The sequence below is a fragment of the Macrobrachium rosenbergii genome, chromosome 6, assembly GCF_040412425.1.
Source record: "Macrobrachium rosenbergii isolate ZJJX-2024 chromosome 6, ASM4041242v1, whole genome shotgun sequence".
Classification (NCBI taxonomy): Eukaryota; Metazoa; Arthropoda; class Malacostraca; order Decapoda; family Palaemonidae; genus Macrobrachium; species Macrobrachium rosenbergii.
Window position 1 is genome coordinate 32,150,956 of NC_089746.1, and position 21,899 is coordinate 32,172,854.

The 21,899-nt window shown below is 37.9% G+C and overlaps 1 protein-coding gene across 1 annotated transcript in view; it reads right to left on the reverse strand.

Annotated features, from left to right (window-relative positions):
* Window positions 1-3,984: 3,984 nt before the first annotated feature.
* The window catches only part of LOC136839819 (protein AATF-like), a 52,517-nt gene continuing 34,602 nt past the window's right edge, over window positions 3,985-21,899 (reverse strand). Inside the window, 3 exon segments of the mRNA XM_067106149.1 lie at window positions 3,985-5,817; window positions 14,977-15,172; window positions 16,917-17,072. Of these exon segments, the coding sequence (XP_066962250.1) occupies window positions 5,566-5,817; window positions 14,977-15,172; window positions 16,917-17,072 (604 nt within the window). The 3' untranslated portion in view covers window positions 3,985-5,565.

Below are 21,899 nucleotides of genomic sequence, written 5' to 3' on the forward strand. Positions count from 1 at the left end.
TTAATTCTCTGTGCGTCTTTACCTGTACAGTAGATAGTTTAAATTGATCTAATTTGCCTGGTATCATCTCGAAGTGTAAATGCGCTACTGTTAATCGTTCTAAACTAAAAGACATAATAACTAAGAGTTGTATTAGTCAAAATAGAAACACTGTTTGTTCAAGAAAAAGCATTTCAGAACAAAGAAAAGTAACAGAATAAAAAGTTGTTAACAGAGGTTGAGACGATTCTAAAAAGATCAGTTGGAAGGGGAGAAAATAATCAGTTGAGAGAGAGAGAGAGAGAGAAAGGAGATATGTGCATGCTCCAACCTACCTAAGCTACCTGATCACTTTCTTCTAAAGAATAGTTTTTATGTCAACCATTTATTTCTCTTTTTAGTATTGTAAAAATTCAGCTAACTTTAAAATGCATATATAGTAAATTTAATTTATTTTATATGTGCAGTTAGTCTTGACATGATTAGGGTCATATTTAGTGTTTAAACAGAAATAAGCATTTGGTTTGTAATTTTTTAGAGACCATAGTAAATGTATTTATCAATGTAAATATTCAGTACTAAGAAGTCATCAGATTACTCATGTCAGGTGTGAAGGGATGACCAAAATGCTATAGGTCTCTGATGTTTATAAAGGAATTTATTGAGATGTGCCCATGAAAATTATCAAGTTGTAGTGCCATAATTTTGATCAGATGTCTTTTCAGACAGAGTTGCTGAATTCAAAACTGCCTCATTACTGGTGGTTAACCATGAGTAATTCATCCTTATCCTACAAAGGCCCTGGTCACTTTCAGAATTAATAGGGTTGTACTTCAGCTGAGGTCTTTGCTGTCACATACTATTTCCTTTATTATTTTTTGTTATCAATATGTGTTGTTTAGTTTTAGCTTGATGGGCATTTGTCAGTTAGTGCTGTAGATATCTTGTACTTTAGCCACTGTACCTGAAATTTTTTAGTTAATTTAGGAATATGGTAATATGCTTAATGTATTTGTGTTAACTATATATCTTGTGTGTTTTTTTTTTTTATTTTCTCTATATGCCAGCCTGCAGAAACAACTTCATATTGCAGGTCAGATATATAGGACATTTTATATATATATATACAGACACCGACATTTGTCACCCATATTTAGCCTCCTTGTCAGGTCCTTGTCCATGGACCAATCCCTAAGATGCAGACAGCATTACACATATATATATCCTGGATCAGCATGGGAGATATATAACTCTGTACATATATAAGACACAACAAACTGTAGGTTATGATGATTTAGCCACAATCAGATTAAATACCAATGTTGTCTTACAACCATAAATTAGATCATGACACAGGATAGAATGGGACAAAGTTCACACCTCAGGTTATAATTTGGAATCTGTTGGGTAATGTAAAAGGCAAGAAAATGTTTTGATAATTTAAGATTTAGATTTCACATATGGGATAATGTCCAATGTCCACTGAGTTCTTATCTCCTATGATGTCCAGTATGGATGTAAGATGAAGTTCTCTCCTTCAACTTATTTTGGAGATGATGACCCGTGATGTTGGTGAAATATCAGAGCTAATTTGAGACTAGTTTAAAACCGTTGAGTGAATCAGAAAGCTAAATGCTAAGCAAGTGCAGATTTTGTTGTCTCTTTATTTAAAAGTTGTTCAACATTTTGTAAAACATCATTGTGTCTGCTATTAGGCAGCAAGTATTTTCTTAATACAAGCCTATTCAGGTTCAATTCAAAGCTCATGATCTTAGACGGTGGCCACTTACATTATTTTCATTACATGAATTTAGAGGACCTTACTAATGTTCAGGGTGGAATTCTCCCTAGTTTTCAACATCTCTATTTAAAGTCTTTAATAGCATAAGAATGATATTTATTTCTCTGTTATTATTCATCAAGGCTGACACGGGTCCCAGATCCAGAAAAAGGATTTTGACAAAGGAAAATCTATTTCTGGGAGGGGCCGTGTCACCCGGTGACCCACCCTGTTTTTCATTCTCTCCCTCCCATGGTAAACATCATTCTAGTGGGGTGGGTGCTAACATGGAATGTGACTAGTGTTGCCTTGTGTACAGTCCAAGTAGTGCATGGGCTTGTATCGGCACCTCTCGTTGGGACTTTTGACATTGGGAATCTTCATAGGGCAGGGTCCCGTGATTGTGACAATCTCACCCTTTACCATACACGACTCCATTTCTTGAGCTGCTCTGGGGTAGTAACCCCAGCTTTACATTTAGCTTTCTCTGGTATCTAGCAACGGAATTACCTAGAAATAAGTGCTGAATGGATTATTTCACGGGTGACAAGGGCCTCCCAGAAATAGATTTTTCCTTTGTCAAAATCCTTTTATATATATATATATATATATATATATATATATATATATATATATATATATATATATATATATATATATATATATATATATATATATATATATATATATATATATATATATATAAAAATGTATATATTTATATATATATATATATATATATATATATATATATATACATACTGTATATATATATAATACATACATACAAACACACACCCAGGTTCACAATCATATCTTAATAAAAGAGCAAGAATGAGTCCCAAGGGACTGCTGAAAGTTACTTAAAGGTCTTCACTGATGAAAAGCAAAATCACACTAGCAGATGCTTGTTATCGCTGGCATTTGCTAGTTCCCATATCCGTACCATACCCATACCCATATCTGTATTATACCCATACCCATATCCATACCGTACCCATACCGGTATCTGTACCATACCCATTCCATATAACACCCATATCTGTAACATACCTATACCAATATCTGTACCATAACCATACCCACACACGCACCAATACCCATACCCATATCCTTACCATACCCATATCCATTCTATACCCATACCCATAACCATATCCATACCCATATCATAACATTCCTATACCCATATGTGTACCAACCCATATGCATAACATACCCATATCTGTACCATACCCATACCATAACACACCCATACCCACAGCTAACTTAACCCTACTACTAATAGTCAGCAAAAGTCTACAGGCAGCACCAGCCCCATTTACCTTCTGGTCATATACAAACAACAGACCTTGTTTCGGTGTAAGTTCAGGAGTAGCTGTTGATGGGTTTTGAATCAATGCTGATACCACTGGCGGTTCCGGACCATCACCAGTAGTGTCTGCTGTTCCTCTAGAATCACCATCTGAGTCTATTTCGAAATGAAAATAACAAAGCCCAGCCAAAAATCCTTTATTATATACCACTGGGTCACTTAATGTTGAAAATTTCTGGACAGTTATTAAAATATTATTCTTGAAAGACGTCTTCACAACTCCAGGATCCTTTGAAGCAGTCTTTAGCTCCTGAAGCATTCCTGGAGAAAAACCTATTGGATTATAATGTCTTCTTAAATTCTTAAAGACTTCAGGATCCTGTGAAGTTGTCTTCAGCTCCTAAATGGATTCCTGTCGGATCCACTTCCCCTTCAGGGAAGAAATCCAGAATTTGTCTTCGGAATCATTTCTTCCAACTCCTGGAGAAACGCCCATTGGATTATAACGTCTTCTTTAATCTTAAAAACTCTAGTTGTATAACAGGAGAAGTATCTACTGTGATCCTCATAATGCAGGTGGTTCATAGTTACCACATAAGGGTAATTAAACATTTCATAAATTCTAAAGGTCAAGCAAGTTATATTTTGATTTGAAAACTTGTACATTACTTTTATAAAAAAATTATGTCCTTACAAATCTATAAACATCTTGTTAACAGTACTCAATCTCAACACATTTTCATAAACAAACATGGAAAAGGGAAAGGGGAGGGGGAAGGGGAGGGAAGAGGAATGGGAAAGGAGGAAGGGGAGGGAGGGGAGGGAAGAGGAATGGGAAAGGAGGAAGGGGAGGGGAGGGATGGTAGGGGAGGGAGAGGGGAGGGAAGGGGAGAGAGGAGGGGAAGGGGGAGGGGAGGGACACACACACACACAAAGGCAGCCAAGGAAATCAATATAATAGATTATTCTTGAAGACGTCTTCACAACTCCAGGATCCCTTGAAGCAGTCTTCAGCTCCTGAAGCATTCCTGGAGAAATGTCCATTGGATTATAATGTCTTCTTAAATTTTTACAGAATCCAGGATCCTGTGAAGCCACCTTCAGCTCCTAAACGGAATGCATGTGGTTCACAGTTACCACATGAGGTTAATTAAACACTTCATAAATTCTAAAGGTCAAGCAAGTTATATTTTGATTTGAAAAACCTGTACATCACTTTTATAAAAAAAATTGTCCTTACATTGTTAATAGTACTCAATCTAAACACATTTTATTTCATCATAAAACATGGAAAAGGGAAAAGAGAAAAGGGAAGAAGGAGGAGGAGGGAAGATGGATGGGAAAGGAGGAGGAGAGGGGAGGAAAGGGGAGGGGGATTTTTGTTTTTCCATGAGGGAGTTCAGGTCCTGGGAGAGGGGGCAGGTGTTTAGGGACTACCCTGCTTAAACCGGTTTTTGAGGGTAGGGAAGTGGGAGGAATAGGGGACACACACACACACACTACAGGCAGAAAGGCAGCCAACGAAATTAATAGATTTTTATTGGACCCTGTTTCACTTAAGAAAAGGGGGAGATGTAACTCTGACAACTACAACAGAAGCAGAACATTCAAGTAACAAAAGTAAAATATGTTTAAAAAATCACAAACAATAGCACAGATGAACATACAGACCAGATTGGAATTCAGGCAGAAACTGCACAAGACAGAGGACAACTGAGGAACAGTCATTTCCTATTTAACAAAGCAAAGGTTTACCTGACATAAAAACATTAATTATAATGTAGTGAGTTCAGGGATAGGGAATGAAGCCAAAAGCAATTAATTTGGCCAATCCAGCCTTAAGCTAGCTGATGTGAAAAGAGTTTGCAGATTAACACCTGGGACAAAACCCTTCCCAAAGTTCCAGAGAGACTACCCAGAGAACAAGTAGTTGAGAACTGATCTCCTCTGGTTTCATATTACTAAGCTCATAGTGATAATCAATGGGAAAGAAAGTCCATGTCCTTCAGAAGGTCACCAAGTAAAACTTCAATAGATTTTAGCTATAGCTGAAATATGCATATGATGATAATTTGGAGGGGGTCAGATAGATCATAATTCTAAGGAACATGCTGTAAAGCTATGTTTTCAAGATACAGGATACATGTCAATGTTTACTATATGCTAAGTACCATAAAGTCCTGGCATTTGCTCTGCAAAACATAACATGGGAGTGATCTATTATTACCAAAGCTGTAAATCACAATATTTCAGAATTTTGCTCCTTAAACATCTACTTCATGTTTCTGTGAAAAAAACTGATTGTCTACTCTAACTAAGTAACTTCAATGACAAAATTTTAAGAAAAAATTAACTAAACACACCACGGTTTCTTAAGTTATAAATCTCATACAATATTACATATTAATCTAATGGCATATATAAATAGGTATTAACAGTGCATGCATCTGGTTTTACTGAATCTCCTTTACAAAATTAAAAGATATTTAATTTAAAGAAAAAACTTCAAAGTAATAACTGCCATAAGCACACCAACCTCATACTTCAGTTTTCGTCCTTTGGTTGCTTTGGTGTCCACTTTCCTCTTGGCTTTTTTACGTAGTTTCTGAATTTCAATCCACTTCCGTGAAACATCTGACATATCATCAGATAAGGATATCTTGGACTTTAGCATTTCTTCTAAAGCTCTTGAGTAAAAGTCATTATCATCAAATATTTCTGGGTCATACTGCTCTCTCTCAGCCTGAAAAATAAATCACAATTTTAATGGCATATTTTTGGATTGTATTATTAAGCTAAGCCAAATCCCTGCATATGAAAACCAAATTCTTATTTTAAATAGTATTCTGAATTGCAAACAGGTTTGGTAATTTGTAATCTGCAATTATCATTATTATTACCATATATTGTGGCATACAATTCGAGTTTTAAAGGTCAAATTTTTATTGTCAAAATTAGAGGTCAACTTACGTGGCAGGTATAAAATACCAATCTTTAAATATAGTTACACCAGTAACATAAAGATACCTAAAATTGCTACTGAAATTCAGGTCTAGGGTCTGCATTAACACTCAACACATCACTGAGACTTAAAAACATTAAATATTAAACTTCCATTTCAGGCCAGTGGTTGGCACCTGTCCTCACAGCACATACCGTCTTAGGCATAGTCTGGAGTGTAGCATCGTTTTTCTTCCAGCCTCGAACAAGCTTTACATTAACACTAAACCTGCTGCACAGTTGTTTGACAAACTTGCAAGATCAACTGCTTTTAGCTTGAAACTAGAATTATACTTCATATTTTTTATAGTGTAGTCGCTTGTTTCGTCCTCAAGGAGTTAACCCCCATGGTATGCCAGTGCTCCAATATTTTCTAGCCTGGTCTTGTGGCCGGGTATTGTGTCGTAATGAAAACACTATGACACAAGATAGAGTGCAATGGACTCAAAGATAAGAGGGCATTTTCCTTTATCTTCTGCGAAGCTGAACCCAGTTTTTCCTATGTCAAAAAATGCAAGAAGTGACTATTGCGCACATGTGTCTGCCATCTTGTTTACAACCAGGGCAGGCAAAAGACCAGCTCCATTACCCTCTGCCAGTGCAAGCTACGCGCATGACGCTTCAGTGCTCCTTGTTTTCACCAACAAGAATTATGGAAACATCCAAATGCAAAAGTTGAGTGCTTATTCAAATTTTAAGCTTGAGTTAAAAATTGTTAGTTTTAACTGTGGAACAAATGCTTTTTGTGTTTGGAATCCCAGAAACCGGACTTTGTTTTCAGAGCCCATGGTTGGTGCTTTCTCATGATCTCTGTTATTTGCGAAATCCACAAAAATTTGAGTTTTTGATAATTCAATTTAAAATGTGTATATAACTAAAGAAATGTTCCACAATTTATTATTAATTTAGATAATCCTTTCAGATAATGATGTCCACAATAGCCTAGGCGGTAGCCTACATGAGACTGTAGCCTAACAAATTCAGTGTGAATAATGTAAATATAGTAGATGTTGTCTGTAACTTATATCCTAGGATTACATATCCTAAAGGTGATTTAAATAACCTGGATTAGGTAGTAACCCAGTTTAAGATAAGTAAGAACCTTTTAAGACATATTCTTTTATGGACCTAGGTAACAGCCTAGTTTACACCAAGGATCCTAGAATTCGATAATCAGGAAGCTAAAATTTTCCCTCTATATAGCCTCTGTACTTGCATATGTTCTAAAATAATCCAGGACTAGGCAGTAGCTATATTAGTTTAAGTGATTAACTTTTATAAAACATCCCATTATTGGACAGTCACTCTCCTAGACGGTAATCTAGAATCAGATAAAAATAGTAACCTAGCCTTAAGGCTACATACTAAGGCAATTGTGTTTTATGTAACCATACCTTTGAAATAAGCAGTCCAGATTAGGCAGTATCCTAGATTAGAGTAAGTGATAACCTGGCTATAAGAGTGTACATTATTGGGTTACTATATTATATAATAGACCAAATAACCTAGGATTGGATACAAACAAGGGAGGTTGTCAGCCTGAGCTAGACAAAAATAGTAGCCTAACTGGTTTTACTTATTAGCAAGTTGCTAAGTTTATATAGCCTGTATATTTAAGTGTGATCTATGAAAATCTGGATTAGCTAATACCCTATACTAGGCTAAGAAAGAACAATAAGCCCAGGAGTACATATAAACAGTATTCTAGGATTAATAAGATTAGTAAGGGAAGCCTAAGAGTACAAATAAACAGTATTCTAGGGTCAATAACATTAGTAAGGTCTTATGAAGCCTATACCCTTACAGGTGATATAAACCTAGAAAAGCAATAGCCTAACTAGATTAACTGGAAATCCCTTAAGGGCATGTTCCTACTGTTAATTTAGAAACAGCAGGGCTGAGTATCAGACAAAAAGGTAGTCTTGGCTACATAAAACAAAAAACCAGATTATAAGAGGATTAATTTTTGGTGTAGCTTATATCCTTAGGCTAAAATTTTAATTAAACCTACAATAAGAAACGACCTAGAATAGGTTAAGCGAGAATCTTCTAAGAGATCTTCTATGCTTAGATTAAAGTAGATTATACTAGAAGCATTAGCCTAAGCCATTTAAAACAATAGCTTGGGTTAGTTATTAAACAAATTAGTTTACAGAAGATTAGTCCTTATGGCATGACAATTTAGAATTAAAATTTCACACAGCCATTGCAAAAGGATTAACAGTTTAAGTAATGCAGCCCTATATGCTGTCAGAGTCAACCTAACCTTAAAATGGTTTAAGTTAACTTGGATATTTTATAAAGGTATTACATTTACGCACAGTAACCAAATTAACCTGTAAGATGTAATATACTAACAGCACAGGGTTTTACAAAAGTGTCCATTTTTAAAAAACAATTTATACTAATTAGTTTCTAATAACAACTTGGTTCTTTCACTACAGGGCCACCATTAAGCAGGACCCTCAACTCAAGTGTTCCGTAGCAAATTGCTCGGTTTGCTTTTTGCCAGTGAGTACGGCCCATTCCACCTGCCATGAGCATAGTCCTTGGAAAAAAAAACAGGACAGATTTGCTTGGTTGCCAGATATGTGCGAAATTTGCAGTGTGCTCTTGACAGTAAGTTTTAAGGACGAGACAGCTCATTTCATGCTACCACAATGGGTCCTAGGATTCAGCAAGGGGGAGGAAGGGGGAGATTATATCTTTCCGGCAGAATTCCAGCACCATATATTTAGCCCATTCTCAGATGATCCATATTTGGGCCAAAACCCAGTAACATCAGTTCCCCAATACCTCCCAGGTAAACCCTGCGAAAAAATGGAGGAAGTTCCTCTTGGAGGTGATTATCATTTACATGAAGTTGATATTGCTACCGAAATGACCTTGCTGAACCCAGAAGGATCAGGGACGCTACCTTCGGCTTACTGGGGGAGAAACTTCCCAGAAGGAATTCAATCCCCCATGCAACTTTCAGAAGCTGATCAGGATCCTTCCCCCAAAAGGGATACAAGGATTCAATTAATCCCAAGTGAAATGACTACATTTTCAGAGGGGTATACTAACTCATCCAGAACCTCAGCCCCCTGGGCAACAGGCAGTCACAGTTCAGCTGTGGATGCTCAGTCAGGTTATGCAAGCTCCCCAAGAAGGGATACACAGTTTGCAGCATTTGATCAGTTCCGTAAGGAAATTATGGTAATATCAAAGATTCCCTTGCCACAGAACGACAATATATAATGGACATATTGCACGATTCCGAACGGGAAATTAAAGAAATCAAGTCAGTGATGTACACTCCAAAGTGTAAAAGTCTTGCATCCTGCAATCGAAAAGGGAGATTGAAACAAACTCTGACCAAACAAGATCCAAGGTTAATTATAAAGCTTCAGGTCAGAACATAAAAGGGGCTCCAACATTCTCCACTGATGATACTGATAATCCTTGGCGAGAAGCTTCAATGTGTATTTTCCCTCCTGATGGTAAGTATCTAATTAATGAGAGAAAAACCATGATTGAAGTTGTACATGTGGAGTTTAGAGACAGGGCAGCATTCCCTAATACAGAGTGGCACCTGATACCACCTTTGCCAGACATGGAGAAACCTCTAAAGGAAACAGTTCTCTTATGTGGGAATACAGCATTAAAAGCTGTTGATGACGCTCTTTGCCAGATCAACGGTAGGTGGATCTATACTCCCATTATGAATAAAACCCAACTTGCTCACCAAGTACCTCCAGCTGAAGGCAAACTTCCAGAATTATGTAGTAACTAGAAAACGGGAGTCAATGGCAGAACTAAAACCATTTGTCACAGTCCTCCCGGTTTCGAAAAATTCCACCAAGGAGTTGGGAACACTTCAACTCCCTTTTGAAAGGAAAAAGCTCCCCTTGCATGTTGCTACTCAGCAATTTGGTACCCCTATGAGAAGAATCTCAGGTGAGACAGCTTCATCAGAACTCCGTGCTAGGACTCTTCTCCTTAGTATCTTAACCTCTTCCACCTTGCTAGAAGCTGCCACCAAAAGGTTTCAGAGGATTCCAGGACACTTTTTACTGCTGTGGGTAAAAGTCTTATTATAACCCTGTGGGAAGCACTCTATGACTTTTTAGGCTGGTGCTTAAAAGAGCAAATGGAAACATTGGAAGGCTCCAACAAGTCACTTCCTAATGTGACTGCTTTATTACAGACTAATCCCTTCTGTAGGGACTTGTTTGAGGATTCTGTGGTAACACAAGTCAACGAGCAAGCACGACAACAAAATTCTGGGAAAAGGAGAATTCAGGAAACAAAAAACCTGAAATTTTCCTTTACCCAATTCAAAAAAGGCTCGCTTTAATCAAAAATCATATAAGCCTGCAGTCAACTCCAAAACTTTTCCTCATAAACAGGTAAGTAGCCAGAAGGGACAACCCCCTTCAAAAGGACAGCAACAGCCACATCAGCAAGGACATCCTTTTCATAAGGTCCAAAAACTGTCTTACAAAGGAAAAGGAAAAGCAATGCCTGGAATGCCCATCAAAGGAAAAGGTAGAGGAAGAGGGGGATATCAGTAGGAATTGTTTGGTCAGGGGTCGACTCCAAAGACACCACAAGGAATGAAAGTCTTCTCCTTGGGGACACAGCATTGTTCTCAACAGGCTGGGTGGAAACGGTCTCATCCTCTCCCTGCCTTTAAAGGGGTTCTTTCAAGCATCAAACCCCCTCTCTGGAAGATTATGTGCAGAAGACCCTATTAAAAAGTGCCATAGAGAAACATGCGTATATTCGCCACCAGGCACGTCTCTTCAGTGTTCCCAAAAGGATTCCTCCGAACAAAGAGTGATCCTTGACCTATCAACATTGAACAAGTAAACTGTTTGCCAAAAGTTTCGGATGACTACCGTTGCCCAAGTACATTCAATCATTCCAAGAGGAAATTGGACAGTTTCTATAGATCTGAAAGACGCATACTGGTATGTCCCTATTGCCGCTCCCTTTCGCCCATTCCTAGGGATAGGGAAAGGGACGTACAGGTTCAAAGTTATGCCTTTTGGACTAAACATTACCCCAAGAATTTTTACAAAATTAGCAACAGTAGTTGTCCAGGAACTCAGGAGAGAAGGGATACAACTAATAGCTTACCTAGACAACTGGTTAATCTGGGGGGTCACAAGAAAAGAATGCTTGAAAAACCTAAGAGCAGTGGTCAGCAGACTCCAGTCAAAAGGTTTTATAATAAATTGGGAAAAATTCCGCCTCATGCCCAGCAGACGTTTTCAGTGGTTGGGACTGTGTTGGGATACTCTTCAGGGCCTGTTGTCGTTCCCCATCAAAACTCAGAACAGAATAAGGAAAAACCTCAAAAGGTTCCTAGAGCAGCCCAGAGTTTCCAGATGGCAATTAGAATGCATGATGGGTTTACTGCAGTTTGCATCAGTAATAGATCCAATACTCAGACTGCAACTGAAAAACGTGAACAAATTTTGGCTGTAGCATGCAAGACAAAAGCTGCAAGACAGATCTCACCAAAAGAATCAAAAAGTTGGGGAGATACTTCAGCCTTGGACCTGGAAGGAATTTCTGGCAAAACAGGTCACCCTGACTCCTCCAACTGTAAGAGTGACAATACACACAGATGCCTCGTTGACAGGTTGGGGAGGACATTGGGAGGATCGTCAGGTGGCAGGGAGGTGGTCTTCTATTCTGAGGATGTGTCATATCAATTTCCTGGAATCGATGGCTGTCTTTTTCTCTCTCAAAAAACTCAAACCTCCAGAACAGACGCACATTCTGTTGGTTCTAGACAACACAACTGCAATGTCCTGCATCAAGAGATCGGGATCACGCTCACCTCCTCTCAACACAGTACAGGCAGTCCCCGGTTTACTGACGGTTCCGCCATGACGACTCTCCGAGGTTACGACGCTTTTCAAATATATTCATCAGAAATTATTTGCCATGTTCTTCTGACGGATGGCACGGAAGAAAACCCCAAACGGCAGAATAATCATAATTTGAAGGGTAAAACTCAATAATAACAGTTTACTCGTTTTCAATGCACCCAGAGCATTAAAAGTAAGGTTTTCTTATGATTTTTGACGATTTTCGAGACGATTTTCGGGTGGCGCAAGAACGGAACCCTCAACATAAACCGGGACCGCCTGTAATGCTAGCCATCCTTCGGATGGTGCAAAAGAAGTGGCACCTGTCTGCGATTCACCTCACAGGTCTCTCAACGTAACGGCAGACTCTCTATCGAGGAAAACGACAGCCTCAACAGAGTGGATGTTGGACAACCACTCTTTTCAAACAATAGCCAACATGCTTCCACAACCGTTAGTGGACCTGTTCGCCACATACGAGAATCACAAACTTCCAGTATATGTATCTCCGAACTTGGATAAGCAATAGCAAGAGATGCCTTCCTACAAGACTGGAAAAATTGGAGGACAATGGACAATATATCTTTTTCCTCCATTGTCCCAGATTTCGAAGGTTTTGAGCAAACTCCTAACATTCAAAGGAACAGCTTACTTAATAGCCCCAAATTGGCCAAACAGGCATTGGTTCCTATCACTTCAACAACGGGCGAAAAGATCAATTCCACTGTCGTCCGCTGTTCTATCCCAGAAAGTAGGGGGGAAAATCATTTATGCATCCTCCTTTCTGAGCTGAGACCTTCATGTATGGATTTTTTAAACATTATCTACCATGAAAACTACTCATCCAACATTGCTAGGTACCTAGTGCAAAAATTACGGACGTCATCTATCCGACAATACCAGTCCATATGGAAGATATGGTTAGAGCATATCGATACTGAGAACCCAGTTGAAATTTCTATAGCAACACTTTTAAATTTTATGATATATCTTTTTGAAGACAAACACCTTGCGGTTACAACAATCATGGCATACAAGGCAGCATTAATGGAACCCTTGCTTTATGGATTTGGGATTAACTCCAGCATAGAAGTTGTTACTTCCCTTCTGTGGTCTTTTGCTCTACAAAGACCGGCTCCCAAAAGACTCCCAATTACTTGGTCCCTGAACAAGGTACTTGGACTTCTATCTACCGTCAGTTCAGCAGACCCAATACAACTGCAACTCACAAGCTACAGAAAGTGATCTTCCTGATTGCATTAGCATCAGGAGCCCGTATTAGTGAACTGGGCTCTCTTAGATGGGGACGATATACTGTATCACACAAACGGCTGATAATCAATTATTATTGTCCCCAGGCCCATCATTCCTGGCCAAGAATGAGGATCCTTTAAGAAGGAAATCTCCTATTCTTATAAGAAAACTCAATTTAGCAGACAAAACATTATGCCCGGTTCAAGCTCTTAAGGTTTACCTAGAAGTCACAGCAAACATCCCAGAAGGTCCGATTTTCCTACACCCTAGCACTAAAAAACCACTCTTTCTACAAGGGCTAAGAATAATTTTAGCGTTCCTAATTAAAAAAGCAAACCCACACCCCTTTTCTAGGTCACATGGCATAAGGAAAGTAAGTACATCATTGGCCTTCTTCAGAAATGTCTATTTTGAAGAAGTCTCCGAAAGTACAGGGTGGGCATCAGAGACAGTGTTCTTAAAACATTACTGCCATGAGCTCGAACAAATTCGTCTGCACTGCATCTCAGTAGGTGGTATGGTTAGCCCTGACCCCACAGGCTCTACAGCAGAATACCAGGGTCTTCCCAACAGGTGAGTATGCTGACTATTGCTGGGGAAGATACGAAAAGACTATAACCACACCCAGCATACTTAGGTAAATCATTACAGAACTTCACCCTAAAAATGCAAGTTCTTGTTTAGTTTCTCGTTTCTTGTTTCCAAAACTCCAAAAAGGTTTTTTAGAATAAGGAATGGGGCTTGAAACTTGTGGCTTGACCTAGGACCATAAATGTTTTTTCTTTGGGTTTTTTGGGATTAAAATTTTGAGGGCTTAAGCTTTTTTTCACCTGTCGATTTCTTTTGTAAAGCTATTTGAGGATGAAACAAGCGATTATACTATCAAAAACCAGGTTTTGACGTAGGAAAAACCTATTTTTGGTAGTTGCTGTTAAGTCCTCAAAACCCCCACTTCCCTGACATGGGATTTGGGCAATGGGTAATCTACATTGACCAGCAGAGAGTAATGGAACTGGTCTTTTGCCTGCCCTGGTCGTAAACAAGATGGCAGACGCGCATGCGCAATAGTCACTTCTTGCATTTTTTTGACATAAGAAAAACTGGGTTCAGTTTCATTGAAGATAAGGGAAAATGCCCTCTTATCTTTGAGTCCATTATACTCTATCACGTGTCATAGTGTTTTCACTATGACGCAATACCCGGCTACAAGACCAGGCTAGAAAAATATTTCTTTGATACTAGTTTAGTCACCATGAAGCGCTGGCACACCATGGGGTAACTCCTTGAGGACTCAGCAGCAACCAATCCGAATTAATGCCAGGTTTTTAGTTGAATTCAAAACCTGTTTTTAGCCAGGGCACAATAGTGGGCAATATTCATCTCACTTCTGATACCATAATTCTTGACAAAACTCAGTAGAGTTTTGTCAAGATTGGTGAGAAAGTAGATGAATTTTGTCAAGATTGGTGAGAAAGTAGATAAAGAATGCTGAATGTTTGCGAGTGCTGGAAAATACCATAATTACCGTAGTTTAGAGGGCTGACCATCTACCATGTACTGTATAGCTCTGTAACAACAATTTCAGGTAGAATAACTGGAGTCAACTTATACAACAGATCGACTTGTACACTGTAATATACAAAGTAATCCTTCAATTATCCGAATTAATAGAGCCAAGAGTTGGTTGAATAATGGTGAAATCTGAATTATGGTGAGTAAACGATCAGCTATCTGATACCATGAACTTCTGCTTACCTCAGTGATACTTTCGTAATTCTGCTTACCTCAGTAATGCTTTCATCGTTGGTTCCTAAGATATGGTACGTTTTGCCTCTTGTAACACCCGTAAGCTGTGTTCGTCTAATAAGCTGTGCCTTATTGTTGAGAATATTCTTCAGTTGCTGTACAGCAGATACCTCAAACCCACTGAATTTATCTCGTCCCCTTGCACTTGAAAGCAACTTGGTCTTTTCGTACCACCTGAAGAGTAAAAATTTGCCAAGAATTAAAAGTTAACAAGTGCTATTGAAAAAGTACAAAATAAAAAACACATCAGAAATCAGAAACTTGACACTAATCTTAATAAACCAAGACTTTAGTGACAACGAAACATGGTAATTGGATTCTTCATTTCATATGCAATAAAAGAATTGAAGATACTACAATAATTCCCTGATGCAGATGCTCTTTTCATAATAAAGGAAAAAGTTAGTCTAATATGCAGAGTAATTGATCCAAACTATAAACTTATTTAAAAATTCTAAACTTATTCAAAAAAGATGCTTAATCTTGCCAATCTGTCTAATAATAAAACAGCTTTTGACATGGGAAAAGCCTATAAATAAACCTAGCAGCTGAGTGTTGATACACATGGGAAAGGAAAGGAACTTTTCCTCAAATGTTTGTACCTCAAAAAAAAAAAAAAAAAAAAAAAAACTTTTTGCTTAACTTTTTTTTTGAACAGTTGGTGCCCTGCTAATATCATCAGGAGACAAATATTTCACATTTTTACCAATTAGGAAATAGTTCACTTGAGATGGAGAAAAGATTTGGCTAAGCACATCCTCCCACACTATCGCTCTTTCACTTTTTTGGAATTTTATTAGCAATTTTTTTATTTAGGCTTCTCATTCCCTTTTTCCTGCAAGTAAAGCTTCTCTTTTGTTCTTGATTTCTTCAAGTTGATGACAAAGTTTCTCTTCTTTTTCACATAACTTTTACTGATTTTCACTAATAGAATCAACAATATCTTGAGATAGTTTTCTTCACTTTCTTTTTCTAATCTTGAACCACAGGCAATGATAAAGCAGTAATACATATAAACAAAGAAAGATATAATAAAGATAAATCACCTTTATCATAGAAACAAAATTAGTGAATAATCATAGTCATAAAACAATTTTTAATGCATTCTATAGCTTTATGATATTAAAATTATTTGTGAAATTTTTCTGACCTTTAGTAAATGGGAAATTCAAAGTTGGAACAGCAGATGGCTTCAGTTTCACCAGAGGTCTTGGTACTGGTTTCCCCAGTAATTTGTACTTCAAATTTGACAAACAATTCTTGGGTTCAAAGTGTAAGCTACAAACACCTTACTGCAACATTAAATGAGTCTTTCCTACAACACAGGTCCTAATCTCACCCTGTGCACTGACCTGTTTAATCTATACACACTGGTTCCCACAATAAGAATAATATTCTATCTCTTTTAAGGCCAAATAATACACCACAACCTGGTGCTCTACCTCCCTAAGTTTCACATTTTCTCTTCTTATATATTTTGGAAATCAAAAACCTTCTACTCCATCTGCAATTTTGCAGAATCTTGGCTTTCCTTAAATTTGATACAGAATTGAGTTTCTTTCCACAACTTTCCTACACAGTATCCATGCTGCCACTTTTGCAATAAAACTTTTTCCTTTACTTCCTTTCAGGTTACCATAAGCTTTGTTTTGCTGATAGAGGCTTTAACCCTCTCTCCTCCTTTCTTTCTTCATCCAATTAAACATTTGTGCAACTGCATCCTCTGATTTTCTATCATTAACAAAATCCTTTAAATATAGCAGATAATGTACAAACAACTTTACATTTAGCCAAAGGGCTTCAGCTTAAACTAATTTCCCTACATATACAGTACTATAAAATCTTATGTGTCTTGGATAACACACTGATATAATTGATATAAATCAAGAGAGAATGCTCAAATTACAATGTACCTTACCTGGTCAGGGTTTCATCCCTAAAGGGCATCAGAGCTGCATGCCTCTTATTCAGTAAATCACCATACTCTTCTAATTTCAATTTTCTCTTGGTTCCTCCTTTAACATTTTCCTCTATATTCTCTAATTCATCTTCAATGTTTGTTACTTCTTCATCACTAAGGAAAGAAAAATCAAATATGTATTTTTTTAAACAAAATTAAATTTATATACAAAAATATACTTATATTTAGAACATTTTGTAGTCAACAAAATCCAAAATGCTGAGATACTTCAGTTCCTGTTCAAAAGAAAGACAGAAACTGCAGTTAGCCAGTAGCATGGCAAATCATTATATGGATTTGTGAGTCACCAAAAGCTACTTGAATCACCCCTTGTACAGTCTTGTTAATAAACTGTGAGGAATTTATGAGTTTGGCTGCTGAGAATATCATGAGGATTGAGTTTGAATGAATTTTTCAAAATGACATTTCTTTCCCAACAAAGCCATTTGGGTTAACAACCCAAATCTAAATTTAGGTGCGAGGGACTGTGCTTGTGATATAATCACTGATATGAAGAGCTTTGTAATTTAACAAGCAAGTTAGGGAAAAAAAGTTGCGGTTCATATCATCAGCCATCCTCAGGCTCTTGAAGTTAGGGGACAAGAGCAAACTGGAGAGACTTCTCAAAATGGAATCCCTCTTCTTCCAGACACTACCAACAGGGGAATAGGCTACAATCCAACTATTAAAGAGAGAAGCTCATCCCAGAGAATCCAATTCTCAGGTTATCTGATTCACTCTCAGGAAGTCTACTTGTCAACCAACACCCTTCCCAGCTGGTTGGTAATGACAAACATTTTCTTTATGAATTCCCTGGCATCAAAAACACTGTATGTCTCAGCACAGACAAGGTGACATACCTAACTATGACTCACATACCAGGGACTGCTCAAGAGAATTTGTAGGACAATCTGCCCATCCATAATACCACTTGGACCTGGCATGTGGCAAAGAAATCTGTAGTCAAGAGCCTATCTGCCTTAGCCTTAGTGCATCTGCCCTGTACCTTCTCTCGGGCTAAAAGCATTGCATCCATAGCAGCAGCTGTTCAGGTTCAAATCCCAAGAATGGCCTAGGTTTAAGGCAAACACTGGGTTTATAGCCACTGATGCAACACGGAGATTTCTATTGCCTATCTAAATCCAGTACATCTGAAATCTAGTTGAGGGTTTCCTTCAAAGAAACCTTATCCTGAGAAAGAATGTCAAAATCATCATCCTCGCCTTCTGGGACAGAGCAAACCTCCTTAGTATTATCCAGTGTTGCCTCTTAGGGCCAACATAATATCACTGATTTGAAGGTGGTGTAGGAGTGAGGTTTCACCTCTTGTTTAGCAATGCTGAGACTACTAGGCAATGAGGAATGTGGCCTTGTCTGAGCAGACTGAGTGCTTAACTTTAGGTAACTTCAAAAGAGGCTCCTCAGAGTTTTGATGAGCCATTGTGGCCTCTGCTAAATAAGAACAAGCCTTTACACCAACCTTCCCCAAAGGCTGGACAGCACTATGGGCAGCAGAAATGACAACAGCAGGTCTGCTATTAGTATCAGCACATTGTGGCAGTGTTAATGCAAGAAAAGGGGTGAGTGATTTCTAAGTCAAACTGGGAGCGCTATCAGGTTAATAGCAATGTGAAAGTGAAAATAGAGAGCATCAATCAAGATGAATGGTCACCATACCACAGGAACAATGTGCACATCATCAGTAGCAGAGGTGGCTGATCTGCACTAACAGAACATTGGTAAGGGTTAAGCACTCATCATAGGCAATATACTGAAAGCACAATATCCACTGGTCTCAACAAGCGTGCAAGGGAGTGCTGACATAGGATGCTCACTACTATAACTTATCGTGAACCAAAACAATGAGCAGAAGTTATAGGTTGAAAAATCTCTCTTCCTTCCATCTGTGAAACAGCAAAGTTAATTATTATTCCTCACTGTGCAGTGGTAAAAAGCTGATAGGTGTCAAGAGATGTGAAATGTGAAACTACTAAAACTTGTGCTACCAGATGTGTAGATATGAGCAAACTGCATATATCCAGTGTCTAAGGGTCTTTAGGCAATCTACAAGGAAAATCTCTTGATTCACATTCCCAAGCCCAAAATTACTGATAGTAGTTTTTTTTTTTTTTTAACTACTATTCTGGAGAGTTTAGAGGCTCGAAAACTAAATCAGTAGGCATCAGAGAAGTACATGAAGCTAAACAAAGGGTTAAAAGATGTATCTTAAGCAGATGATGATGAGACCTGACCTCAGCTCTTACTGGGCCTATGGTTCTTTTTATCATAAAATTGCCACTGGGACCAGTCTTTACGTACTTTGCAAGGCACATCTATGCTACAAACTAGGTCTCTAGAGTACAGGCAGTCACTGAGTTAAGGCGATCTTGATATAAGTCGGTCCGATCTTGCAACACTTTTCAAAAATATTCCTAAAAAATTTGTCTCCGACTTAAGGTGAAAATCAGAAGTTAAGGGGATGTTAGGCAGGGTACTAGTTTCTGAGCTTCCTCATGTAAATAAGTAAGTCTCACCGTCCTTCCAGTGTGCAAGCCAACCACAATATTAAAGGTAAGGTTTTCAACACTTTTTTTTATATTAATAAATTTTTAAAAGTTAAGATCTGACTTAAGTTGCACCTCAGGAACTGATCTCCGCCTTAACTTGGGGACTACCTGTAACTGCTTAAGAAATGAGGTTTTCTACTTACGCTATGCATGAAAATTACTAATCTGCCTACCAAGGGTGAAAATGTCTCTACCAAACCATATTGAAAATTAGCAATAAAATGAGTTATCTGATAGTTTAGCCACTGTTTGTCCTCAAAGGAGGTACTCTCATGATCCCCCAGGGGTCCATAAGTCACACCAATCAATATCAAAGAATTCTCTCCTAGTTGGTCTTAGCCAGTATAGTGCCTTTGATTTGACACAGTGATAGAGCATAAAAATACTTGAGACAAGAGGGCTCTTTCCCTTGCCTACAGGGTTTACCTGGATTTCCCATTCACCCTTCTCACACAGATGTATCAACAGAGTGCACGTTGGCCGAGATACCCATTACTTTTGGTCTCATGAATCAATCACATGCCTCAAACTGTGCCCACAATATTTTCACAACTGAGTGCCATGTTGATGAAATGTTGCCGTTATCTGCTGAGGAAAGCTAAGTGCATAATCTTAAGTCCCAGTAAAAAGTTTGTTCCATAAAACTATACTGCAGTTGTGCATGACTATTAAATTCTGTACAGTAATCAATGCATCCTTCAAAGTGGGGATTTGTGATTAGGCTATTGGGCTATGCCATGTGTTCTGCTTTTGCTGTCAACCTTGACGATTTCTAAATTACACTAATTAAGAATTTTGTTACTTTAAATCATTGTTCAATGGGTTTTTCATTTTATGTAGATAATTTCTGTTTATGGAGTAAAAAGGAAAATTTATTTTCCAATCTAACTTCTTGGGCCATGACTTGCAGTTTCACCCCGTGTTTTTAACTAAATGCCCTTGTTTTTTTGTTAATAATTTTTCAGTGTAGCCAATGTTCGTCCTTAAAGGAGTTACACTCTCATAGCCCCCAAGGGCTCCATAAGACAGACCAACCAATCTCAAAGAATTTTCTTATAGATTGTCTCGGCCAGAACATTGCTAGTTGGTACAGTGATAGAATATAAAAATACTCAAGACAAGTGGGTTCTGTCTCCTGTCCACAGCGACAACCTTAGTTTTCCTTTAATCCTAATCACGCAGATGTGACAACAGCACGTGCATCAGCTATTTTCCTCATTATACTCTGGTCTGTCTATGAGTTCACTTATCCCCAAGTTTTGCTCCGAAATATTGTTCAACTGCATGGTCTGGTCATCATAACAACTTGAAGCTAAGTATTGTACATAGTTTTAAGGCCCAATGAAAAGTTTTAGTTCCTTAAATTTTAACGGTTTGCTTATATTGGTTAAAATTGGAAGTCAGCAGGTCTCCTGCAAGGTGAGAAGTTAGGATTTGAATGCTAGGCTACACTGTAATTGCCGTGCTGTTTTCCCTGTCTAACAAAGTACAGTAATAGTTAGCATTAATGCAATAATATTAGACAATTTTATTACTGAAACTCAATAATCAATTACTTTTTTACATTAATAAATAACTTGAGGTTACCAAACGGGTAAATCAGGTTAGCCTAACTTCTTGTTGAAGAAATATAACTATGATAATTGTTCCCAATCTTGCTTGACTTACAAGCCTTGGTGTTTACTGAAGGCCAGTATTTCCATTGCAGTATTTCATCATCAAATTAAATGGATTCTGTGATTTAGAAAGGGTGATTTAGAAAGTTCAGTTTTATCCTTATTATGGGGTTCTTTTCAGTTATTATTATTATTATTATTATGAATCCTATTCATATAGAACAAGCCCACAGGGCCCATTGACTTGAAATCAAAGCTTCCAAAGACTATGTTGAATTTACAAAGACTATGGTGTTTATTAGGGAGAAGTAAGAGGAGGTAAAGGAAATACAGAAGGAAGAGATCTCCCTTATTAAAAACAAAAAATAAATTTATAAATAGATGAAAATGTACAGTATTAAAATTAAAGGCAAATAGTATTAGGGTAGCAATGCTCTCATCTTCACTTGAACTTCTGAAGTTCCAACTGCATGACATCCTCAGGGAGACTGTGCCACAGTCCAATGGTGTGAGGAATAAAGGACCTCTGTAACTGAGTTATAGAGCAAAGCACATTTACTGCATATTGGTACCGCTGTTCAGTAAATCTTGGCAGGAAAAGGGGAACAGGGATCAATTGAGAGTATGAAAGATCTCGGTTAAAATACAACTTATGAAAAACTGACAAACAGGAGACCATCTGTCGATGGTCCAAGTCATAACTGCTAATATTAGGAAACAGAAACCTGCCACCACAAACCCACTCTATTTAAGAGATA